Source organism: Citrus sinensis, chromosome 6, assembly GCF_022201045.2.
Source record: "Citrus sinensis cultivar Valencia sweet orange chromosome 6, DVS_A1.0, whole genome shotgun sequence".
NCBI lineage: Eukaryota > Viridiplantae > Streptophyta > Magnoliopsida > Sapindales > Rutaceae > Citrus > Citrus sinensis.
In genome coordinates, this window is record NC_068561.1 from 6,814,553 (window position 1) to 6,826,788 (window position 12,236).

At 31.4% G+C, this 12,236-nt stretch overlaps 1 protein-coding gene and 1 pseudogene across 1 annotated transcript; one reads left to right on the forward strand and one right to left on the reverse strand.

Annotated features, from left to right (window-relative positions):
- Window positions 1-1,682: 1,682 nt before the first annotated feature.
- LOC102630730 (uncharacterized) lies at window positions 1,683-3,711 on the reverse strand. Its single transcript, XM_006493478.3, has 6 exons — window positions 3,376-3,711; window positions 2,967-3,058; window positions 2,779-2,857; window positions 2,425-2,519; window positions 2,041-2,136; window positions 1,683-1,962 (listed from the first exon to the last, which is right to left on the reverse strand). The coding sequence occupies exons 1-6, from the start codon at window positions 3,545-3,547 to the stop codon at window positions 1,882-1,884; spliced, it is 615 nt and encodes a 204-aa protein (XP_006493541.1). The 5' UTR covers window positions 3,548-3,711; the 3' UTR covers window positions 1,683-1,881.
- A 3,711-nt stretch (window positions 3,712-7,422) lies between these two features.
- Window positions 7,423-8,377, forward strand: LOC112496292 (adenosylhomocysteinase 1-like; annotated as a pseudogene).
- The last annotated feature ends 3,859 nt before the right edge of the window (window positions 8,378-12,236 follow it).

The following is a 12,236-nucleotide window of genomic DNA, read 5'->3' on the forward strand; positions in this document are numbered from 1 at the left end:
TCTCCAGCACTCAATAGACTATATATTTATGTATTTATTTTGTCTTAGGAATATGAATCGAAATAACTTGAATTGTTACAAATTACCAAAAAAAAAACTCTTAATTAACTGTTGTCATCATTATTATTATATATACTATAATAATAATTATTATATATTATAATAATTGTAGTTATTATCATTAAAAAATTATTGTTATTAAAATTATTGTTAATAGTAATAAAAATGATTTATTATAAGATCAGCGTCCAATAATTAATGTATCAAGGTTCACAAAAATCAATAATAATAGTAGAAGTAGAAGTAATAATAATATAGTAATAAATAATGAATAACAAAAATTGGTTGTCAACAACAATTCAGTAGCAAGAACACTGACTGACAACAACACAGCATGGCAACATCAGCAACTCAATAGCAATAGAAATAGTAGCAGTGATGGCCGGCAGTAGTAGCAGCGACCATCAGAAGCACAACAACAACGACCGAGAACAGCAGCAATGACAACAATAGTGAATGAAGGTCTACTTTTTTTTTTTTAACTTTTTAATTGAGGATAAAACAAAAATTATTAAAATTTGATTGATAAAAATGTCAAACCTGGGAATGTGATTGTGCTCTAATTCCTAACCCTCCTAGCGAATCAAAGCTCTAGTAATGATTCCCGATTTTATGGCCCCACACTAATTTTATTCTCATTTCTAGCTTCAAACTTACAAGTAATTCATTCATTCCAGTTCCCCCATTCCCATTCTCATTCCTTGTAAGTAAGAATACCAATAGGATGTAATCGGCCCCTCCTGACCTCTGCCTTCCTGGTAAAGTCTTTCTTCCTGGCCTCATTGGGTATGTATTTTAAGTTTTCCATACCAAAATAGACTTTTGCTGGCTTTTTGTTAAGAGAATAATTCGGGTGGTATTTGCAGGATTACTTTGATGCAGAACTGTGTATTCAGCTACAGCTCTCCCACTCTTGATCCTGCTTCAAATAACTTAATCCCAGCTTTCACTTTTCTGCTTGCTGTCACCTTCAAACTTCTTCAGGGTTTAAGGTTCGGGTTCAGATGACCTTTTCCCAATCCCAAATCTGTTTTTGCCCACCCCTGCCTACTATCCAGCTCTGAATAGAAAAATTTCAGACACGGCCTGAAGGCCTGAAGCAGCTATGGAGTCATTTAGCTCAGCGCACTCAGATGTAGAAATATTGAATCTTACAGGGCTGGCCGCTGAAGAAAATTTTTAATGCTGATGTGCCCTTGATGAAGCCAAGATAATCACAATCGTCTGTTAATTTTCAGTTGCCTGTAGTCCGATTCAGATGTAATCTCTGAGTTTTCTTAAGTGAATCCACCACATCAAATCGACAGTAAATCTACTTCGATTTGATTGAAAGATGTTGAAAGAGTTTTACTACTACCATTATATGAAGAGATTTTATGTCTGTAAGAGCATTGCAATAACCAACACATAAAAGTTCTCAACTTAGTTGAGAATTGTCAATCCAATTAAAAATGTGAAGTCGAGGATTCCTGTCCTAGTTAAGAGCAATGCATTTGCAGCATGCTATTGACAACTATAATTTTAACAGTTTTTGACGGATCTATACAAAGACATTCAGACTTCTCAAAAATTTGCAAATCCAAAATGCCCTTGATTTTAATGTGGAAAGCATACATCAAATATGGCAAAGAAAATGAGTATCATCTATATTAACTCAATCAAGATGTATGGCCCCCTATCTCATTTAGGGTTCTGAAATCAATAGATAACAAAGTTTTAATCGAATTCCAAACATACCTATCTATGAAAAAAAAAAAAAAAGTAACGAGAGCAGTCAAAACAGAAATAAAGTTCACATAATATCAGCTATTTCGATAGAGATTACTGGCAGGTCTGACCACTAGCAGCAACTTCTAGAATTCTCCTAGCCTCGGTGTCTGGCTCGGGTAACTCACTTGGGGTCTGCTGAATCACTACTGATTAGAAACAGGATAATTGAATGAATGGAGGGGATTCAAAATGATAATTTAGAACACTAACCTTTCCATAGAGGTTTGCCTTTGTAGGAGAAGCACCAGAAGCCAGCAACAATCTTATGACATCCACGTGTTCACCTCTTGCCGCATGATGAAGAGGCTGTAGGAGAAGCATTATAGAAAGTTAGATCATAAGAATACAAGTAAGGTTTCCAGTGAATAAGGAAAATAACGCAGCTGCTTTCACCTAACTAAATCATTTTGGTCATCACAGTCCTGGGTGGTAGGAAGGAGGAAATGCAGCTAAGCACTTATATCGTACAGGAAACATTGTTCAAAGAAAATTTCATTGTAACATTCAGAGCAAACCATAATTTCCTCTAATTTGACTAAGGTATTAATCAGCTAATGAAACAATTGAAACCCCAATGGGACAAGTAGTACTCACAGTATCACCTTCAGCATCAACAGTTTCTAACATCCTTTTTACACATTCAGTGCCGCTAGCACTATTAATTAGAAGTTGAACTATCTCAATAAACCCTGCAGATATCATTGATAAAGGGAAAGAGATAAACAAATATGGTATTACAAATCTTAAACCATTAAAAGAAAAAAAAACTCGGGCATGACTCATGAGCAATGAAATGATATGATGTTTAAGACCCGTTTGGGGCAGCTGCGCTGCCACCGCGCAGCTGCTCCCCAGGCCAATTCTAGGGGAATATTCTCCTAAAATTGGCCTGGGGAGCAGCTGTGCGGTGGCAGCGCAGCTGCCCCAAACAGGTCCTTAATAGCCTACCCCCAGCACAAGCATCATGCAGAGGAATTGCTCCATCTTCATCCTTGGCCTCCAAACTAGCCCCTCGTTCCAAGAGTAGCTAGACCAGAAAAAAAATAAAAATAAATAATCCAAGAGAAAAATCAAAACTCTGTTTGTACATTAAAGAGTAGACAATATAAATTCATCAAAATTAAATGCTCGCTGACCTGAACACAAGGCAGATAGCCATAGAGGCATGTCAGATGGAGAGCAGTGTCCCTGTCTTCTACTGGTTCATCAATACTACCACTCAAGTTATCTATACAAAATATAAAAAACCAAATGAATAATAATTACAAAATAATAAAATTAAAATTGCCTTTCCTAAGACTTTAGTCCAAATAATCACTGTATTCAAAGATCTTTTCACTCAAATCTTAATCACATGCCCGTTCATATTTGTTTGCTACACATTCTAAAATCAGATACAAATACAATTATGACATGTTTTATTTTAAAATTGTTCTACTTTCATTAGTGTAATTAGAAAGCATAAAATTAATAAAACCACAGGGGCCAGGGGGTGTAGATGCACTCTGAAAAAAGAAGCAAATTGGTAGGACAATCAAATCAAACCTAGAGCGAGACGGAGGGAATGAACGTCGCCGAGCTGAGCGGCGGCGGCGAGGTCACGGAGGTGAGGTGGAGTTTCCGATTCGAGGTCCATATTAACGCCGTCTTCTTCAAAGAGAGCGTTATCTTCTTCGCTATCATCTTCCTCCATCATTCCGTTGCGCGGTACCGCCATTTTTTCTCCTAATTAACTTTTTTATAACGGTGTTTTGCAGAGAAAAGTAGAATGAAAACTTAAAAAAAGGTCCAATTTGAAGTGCAGTGCTGCTTTTTAGTAGGGTTTTACTTTTATCATTTTATTCTCCGTCTCCGCATTTTATTTTATTCTTATTACACTTTTTTTTTTAATTATTTTGTTAGATTTCACTATAATGCTGTAAGGATTTTGTAGACTCTTGAGCTTTAATGTTTTAATCTCTGCTACTGTTTATTTGATATAGTGGATAAAAAATTAATTATTTAAATAATAACAGATAATTGTTAGGTCGTAAGTAAATATAATGTTTTTTAATTTTTAATTAAAGAAAATTTTATATTATGTTAGATAAAAATTCCAAATTTAATAATGGCATCATTGGATTTAATATTAGAATTTTACCCTTAATTTAAATTTAATGGACAATTAATTATATAACAATTAATTTGTAAGTTATGATATTTCTTCATACTTTAAATTATTTTTATCCAATAAATTTATAAATATTTTAAGTCACAAAAAAATGAAAAAAATACAAATAATTTTAGAATTAAAATTATTATCCACTAATTCTATCACTTTACAATATTACATTTTGTACTTTTACATTTAGCATTAGAAATATATATAATAGCATTAAAATAAATGTAATTAACAAGTAATGTTATTTTAATAATACTTTATATGACGATATTACATAAAGACTTATAATAATTTTTATTGTATGAATTTAATTACAAAATCATTAATAGTTAAACAACAATGATAATAGAAAGTATTGTAATAAAATTTTTATATATGTTTAATTATATGAGCCAAAACAAATGAGAAATATTTTACTTGACAATTTTTATTGAAAAATATATATGTCTATATAATTACATAATGAGAAATGTTTTAATTTAAATTTTTAACACAAAATTAAACTATTAATTTCATACAATTCAATGGTGAATGATATAATATTATAAATTATTGCTTTGACTTTCAATATCAACCGTTAGACTGTGATAGATTATTAGCTCAAATTTTGTATCAAAATTTTAAGTTAAAATATCATGAACCATGTTTTTATAACAAAAATATAAACGCATACAATGAATTTTTTTTTATTTTGTCCATTAAATATGATTGGACGTAATATTTTATTTGTTGTCACCATTAATGAAATAATGACTTAGTAACATAAAATTTTATAATTACAATGTAAAGGAAAACAATAACACAATCTTTCATAATTCATAAACTAAAGCTAATTAGGAGTATATGTTAGATTTAACTTTTATAAAATTAACAAAGTGATATTTGAAAATAAAATGAAAACAAGCTTGTGAAACTTAAATTTTGTAAGGCTTGAATAATTTCCTATCATGTAAATAAGAATATAAAAATATACAAAAAAATTTCTTCTTATTCTTTCCCACATAAATATTATTAGAGGTAATATTTTATTTATTGTCACTATTAATTACTGTAATAAAAGTAATGACCTTAATAACATAAAATTTCATAATTACAATCAAAGCATATTAATAAAATACTCTTTCATGATTCATAAATAAGGTTAATTAGGAATATATATTAAATTTAACTTTATGAAATTAATAAAGTGATATTTGAAAATAAAATGAAAATATATAGGCTTGCAAAACTTAAATTTCCGATCATTTAAGAATATTTATTGCACGATAAATAATTAATTCATGGAATAGGTATGCTAAATGAGTGTTAAAAATAATATATACTTCATGATCAATTATAAAATAGTCATTAATAGTATACAAAATAATGAGTATTTTAATATGCGATATTAAATTCTACTAAAACATGTGTAGCAATCTCACCGACGAGTTTATTAATGGAATTATGACATTCACTTAAATATACATACTTAGTTGTGTCTAGAGATGGCCAATGGGCCGTGCCAGCCACCAAAAAAAGGCCCATGCATGCTCATGCCCGTGTTGTGCCGTGCTCACTATGTGTTTCGTGTCGTCCCGACTGCCATGCCTAAATTTTTTTGCTTAGGCAATTTAGGCCCGGCCCGGCACACGTACCATGCTCATTCGTGTTGTGCCCACACGTGCCGTGCCGTGGGTCGTGCCATGCCGTGCCTAAGAAAAAAAGCCCAATAAGCTTTTTTATTTTTTATTTTTTATTTTTTAAGAGCTCATGCTAAGTTGTTGGCGTACTTTTTTCAAGTCTATATACTTTTTTTAGGTTTATGTTGTTGTGCAAATTTTATTGAACTCGTAAGTGCATGAATCTATTGTAGAATAGATTAATGGTGATGAGTGTCGATCCCACGAGGAGGTGTGTTTCAATTATATGTAGAATTAATTTTGTATGATGGTGGTTGGATTTGTGGTGAAAATGACTTAGATTTTCCTAAAATTGGAATTTAAATGGCGAGAATAAATTGAATAGAAATCTATTGAAATGACATACTTGGGTATCTGGATCCGTATCAACATGCACCATGGGCTAAATATTCCTTATTAATACCAATTAAATCATGAGGGGGAAATCCACACCTCATGAACCACACTCTAATTAATATGGTGCTAAGAGCTTATTGTGCCAAATAATAATAACCTTGTACTAGAGAGCCGGTGAAACCAAGGCGGTATCTAGACAAGATTATTATTATTTGTCGATGAGAAGTCAAAATATCCACAAAAACTAGAGGGGAAGAGAAAATAAATTTACCAAATAACGCCCATGACACATGTTGAGACTTCACATTCAACCCAAGTTTGAAAGAAAATTAGCTACTCATAATTAAACTAGGGGCAAAATAGGAATTTATTAAAATATATAGAAAATACAAGATGAAAAAGGAATTACCGAAAATGGAGTCCAAAAATGGATTCAGAGATATCAAATTAAAGGGGGGGAGGCCCACTTTTTATAGATACATTGAGTAAATTGTGGTCATCAGATTAAAAACAGTTTGGACGCTCAGGATTGCACCACGTCATCAGTCAACAGTACGCGGTTTGACCACGTGGGTGAACAGTAACACGGTTTGACCCGGATTGAACAGTGACGCGGTTTGGTTGAAAATAATCCTGTGTAATGCATGTACCGTACGCGAGATTTTTGGTCCACTGATATGTTGCCACGTCATCGATCAATAGTGCATAAGAATTTTTATCCAATAGGATCGTGACACCTTATCAGTCAATGCCACATCATCGGTCAATGTCACATCATCGATCCGTCTATGTGAACAATGCCGTGGACAGTAACGTAGACAGTACCGTACATGTGAATAGTACCGTACATGTGAACAATACCATTTTTCCTTTAATACTCCTCCTAAGGTTTCGACCGTCCTGAGTTCAAAAGTGATGTCCGTTTTGCCATCTAATCTCTCGTTCATTGTAAAATAACTATGATGCCCCTAAAATACATAAAATACTTAATTATAATACAACACATATAATTAAAGGGTTATTTTTAGGTACCTCTCCTGAGGTTTAGTGTATTTACAGTCAGATAAAAAGTATGCATGTAATTACAAGGACCTCCCCTGACGTTAGTATTCAAATATGTATGGCATTAGTATTTAAGGGCAAATGTGTAAAAATATATTTAAAATTAAAAAAAAAATCAAAAGTGAGATGATTTTGTTGATTCGGCTTAATCACAGCCCTTCAAAGGAGCCAACATCATCGCCTCACAGCTCTGGGTTTAGGTAATAACCAGCAGCATGAAGAGAGCTATGGAGATGATTGTCCCAGATCTCATCAATAATTTCCCAAATTGGCCAATATTGGGCTTTCTTGTTCTTAAATTCCTCTTTAATTGTCTCATTTGCTTGATCCATGGTTTCATAGATGTAACCCACTTGTGGTTTATCAGCCCCATTGATCAAACACATAACATGCACAAGGGGTATAGTTGCCTTTAGGACCATCCTGGCTGTGCTCCAAAAAGAACGATCCTCCACTAAATTAACTATCCTCTTCCCCTCTGTTCTTGAAGCCCATTTCAACGCCGAAGTCCGCTGGTGGTCCTGCAATATCTTCTCAACCCAAGACCACGTGGCCGCCGCCATCGCATGTAACTCTGCCTCTGTCTTCGTTTGGAAGGGCGAGACCCACTAGGAGTGCTGGTGGTGCACGAAGAAAGCTCTGGACTGGGGTCGCGGCGGCGGCCCAGATCTCATCATTGACGACGGTGGTACGCCACGTTGTTGATCCACGAGAGAGTCAAAGCTGAGGAGATCTACGAGAAGACCCGGAAGCTACCCGACTCGGCCTCCACCGACAATGCCGAGTTTCAGATTGGTTGTACCAGATGCAAGAAAATGGAACCCTCTTGTTCCCTGCCATCAATGTCAATGACTCTGTCACCAATAGCAAGGTAATTTACTTTAATTTGCTTCAGATCTCAAATTTATTTTATTTTATTTCATACCATCAATTCATTACATGTTTGAAATATTGGAAGAAATTAAATACTAATGTTTGATAATGCAATGGGGGAAACAATTTGATGACTTGTATGGATGCCGCCACTTGCTCCCAGATGGTTTGATGAGAGCTATTGATGTTATGATTGCCGGAAAGGTTGCTGTTGTTTGCGGTTATGGTGATGTTGGCAATGGTTGACCTGCTACTTTGAAGCAAGCCGGTGCTTGTGTAATTGTAACTGAGATTGATCTGTACTAGGATGTTAGGTTTAAATTTCTTAGGAGTGTGTGTTTGGCTGGTGGGAAAGTTGGAGGAAAGAAACAGATTGGTTTCAGTTAATTGAAGACCATTCGGGATTTGAATAAGGTTATGGATGGAGCTGTGTGGATCATTTTGTATTTGATGCAATTTTAAAGTTTTGCTTGCTTTGCTACTTGTTATCCTATTGTTTACTGATGAATGATTAAAAAATATTTTTGTTTGGAGGTCAGAAAAAGCGAGAGAAAGTGAGAGAAAATTTCAATAAAAATGGAGAACCAGTATAAAAGATAACTTATTATTTTGAGGAGGAGGGTACTTTTGTAAATTTAACGGTCGACTAACAGTCAAACTAACTGGATACTAACGGCAGGGGAGGTGCTTGTAATTACGTAGATACTTTCTATCTGACTGTAAATACACTAAACCTCAGGGGAGGTCCCTAAAAATAACCCTATAATTAAATGACAAGAATGTTAAATACATAAAAGTAAGGGTGTTAGTAAAACTTGAAGTGTAAAATGACGATTTTCTCCTTTATAAATATGCATTTTCTAACACTCAACATATGCCTTTATTCAAATTTACTAAAATCGAAAATTCAAAACTCAAGTTTATATTTAATAATAATAAACTAATAATAGTTAGAAAATATAATATTAATTATTAAGTTTGACCTTATAGTATTAGAAGTTTTTTAATACTTAACAACAATAATAATAATAAAAATTTCTTATGGGTTAACTTAATTGTTAACTTGGACTTATATAGAGTCATAAATTATAATTCACAATAATAGTAATGCATATTTATAAAATCATGATATCAATTATTTATTTAATAAATTATAAATATAAATCAATTATAATTTTTTTAACTAAGAATTAAATGAATTTAAAAAATTCAATTTCAAGTTATTTGTAAAATCATAGTTTACTTTCATTAAAAAATAAAACGTGCTTATTGCGGACTTTTTTATCGTGCTGTGCTTAACTCATCTCTAATCGTGCTATACTTTTAAGGCCTATGTGCCTAAAATTATAAGTTGGGTACTGCCCACGTGTGTGCCGTCTCATGCCGCGTGCCCCACCGAAATGTGCTTGTGTCGTAACGTGCTGTACGGACACGTGCCGTGGCACGTGCCATCCGGCCCATTGGCCATCTCTAGTTGTGTTATTTATTAGTGTTATATCATATATAATTTTATAATTGCAACTTATTTATTTGATTTGTGTTAGATAACCTACTAATATTATATCTTATACTTAATAGTAATAGATTTTGAAACATTTATTTAAAAAAGATTATCACATTACAAATTTAAAGTAGGATTGAAAAGTGACTTTTAAATACAATATGCTATTCAAGCAAAATTGTTCTCGAACTTTAAGAGTAGTCACAATTGTTTTACAAAAATTCTCTATCCCCTTAAACCATTAACAAACTAGTTACAATTATTTTTAAATTATTTATTTTTTACAGTTATTTTTAAATTATTTATTTTTCTTTAATACAAGTATTGTATACCATTGATTAAATATAATGGAACACAATTAAAATATTATTGATACGATAAAAAAATTATACCATCATAGAGGAATCATTATTTCTTATTTTTTTATATACATAATAAATTAAAGTACTATTTAAAATTTGGTAGAACTATTTTATCCCATTAAACTACCCTTTAAATCATTTACTCATTATAGCCATTATGAAAATTCAAAAATCATTCTTTTACTCATTACACCTCTAAATATCCCAAATACAGCCTTGATCACACATTAGTCTTCACCTTATATTTTTCTTCAACATTTACAATTTTTTTCCGAATCCGCAATATTTGACCACTACTCATTCTCTCATTCGACTTTCATTATTAAAATATAGAGATTAAAAAAATCATAATAAATTATTTGTTTTTTCTCTATATGATGTTCGTAGTTTGGAAAAAGCTTCATTGCCATTGTATGTAAATAAAAAACTAAGAACTTCCAATAGTTGAGATTTGATCCAAACTTGATAAACTTATTTACTTGAAAAAAGTAAAATAAAATAAAACAAAATAAATTCTTGTATTTTAAGAGAAAAGCTCCCGACATGTTTCTAAAAGAACTAGAAACCAAACTATGTTTGAAATAGTGAGTTTTCCCATTAGTAATTAAACCGAAAACTAAAGAGTTATTTGGATATTCATCATATTTATTCTTGAAGTTGTTTTGTTCGTAAGACTTATTTGTTGTCCTTATAATTAAGAGTGATTTTGATTAAGGAGGATTTTGTAATAAAATTTTTAATGAATTTAAAGATTTTATAATAAAATTATGGGTTCATGTCAACTCAGTTCCTTACATTTTGAAACAAAAAGGCCATAACTCTTTATACTCGTCCATACTTTTATAATTACTAATTTATCCTAACACTAAAGTGCATCTATATACAAAGAACTTAAACAGTAAATAAACAATAGATAGACAAATGAGAGAATAACAAATGGTGCATTTGTCAGCATATATTGCATTGTAGTGCAATATATTGTTTTATGTAGATTGGATTTAGTAAATTCATTATATTGTATTAATATTATGATTTTCTATGTTTGATATTTTGTTGTGCTGTATTAATTTTACTTTAAAAGAAAGTTTGTCATTGTCACTTTGCCAAATCAACTTAAGTTGGGTTTAATTTGAACTTTGGGTTTAATATTTTTGCCCAATCTACTTCTTAGTTTGGTTTCAATTTTCCTTAAAACCAAGTCAATAGATGCCACCTGTACCCCAAGAAAAAATCCCTTATTTATAATGTCTTTGGCCTATTTATATTGTCTTTTAATGAATGAACTACTGTAAATATGGTAAAATTTACCATGTTGCACTGTAAATGTTCAACTTTCCCTATGAACTTACCTCACTTCCATTAGCAACTATATATATGTGTCAGTGTGTGTACTTGTTATATTATGTAGTTATGAACAAAAAGAAATTGTTTACAAGCTATTTACAAGGTACTAGTACTTTGTTTTTAGTTTAAAATCAATGTCTATGAGATTTAATAAGGGTGACAATCATTTTAAGGTTAATTAGATCCCATATGTAATCCAGTTTAATGTAGTTAAACAATATCAGTAAATTCATATATAATAAAGACAAATCATTCAATAAATTGACTACAGTCTAAACATAAATAGAGCACTCAACTCTACTCATCAACTACGAACTCAATTTATTTATTCATAAGATAACTTATATTTGTCTTTTTGGAATCCATATGATGATCACATAAAATACATATAATATGATTAAGTAGACCTTATTCAAAATATTTATACAATTAAGATATATGAAAAAATGTCTTAAATGTTTTACCTGCTATCTTTGGATATAGATAAACTAAACATATCTAATCAAGCATACTAATTATCCACAATCATGATCGTAGGTTAAAATTAATTAATCAACCTTTGGATGATTCCTAAATATTTTATAATCTATGTATTTCAATATACTTATACATCAAAATCATCATGTCATTAAATAATAAGCATCACAATAATTATTAGTACTTGAAATTTGACATCTATGAAAACTTTCTAATTTGGCTTTCTAATTTGGTCACTTTGATGACTAACAAATTATCATAATATGAGTGTTAAATTGAACATTTATAACAAAGTAGTTTCCTCAATAAAATAAATAAAACCATAGACATCAACTGAAATTTCAAACATTAAAATTGGAATATTAAGAAATTTCAGGGATTATTAATTAATGAGTGGAAGCATTCAAAAATATGAGAACAAAACTTTTAAGGCTTGATGCACATAAAGTCAGTGGCTTTATTATAATAAACCCAATCAATCATATCTATAATTTAATAAAATAAAATATCAGGGACTAAACTGAAATTTCAAATTCAATTACTCCTAAAATTCAACTTGATGGCTGTTGCCAATTCTATGGACTTAAATGCAACAAAATTCTAAACTTTGG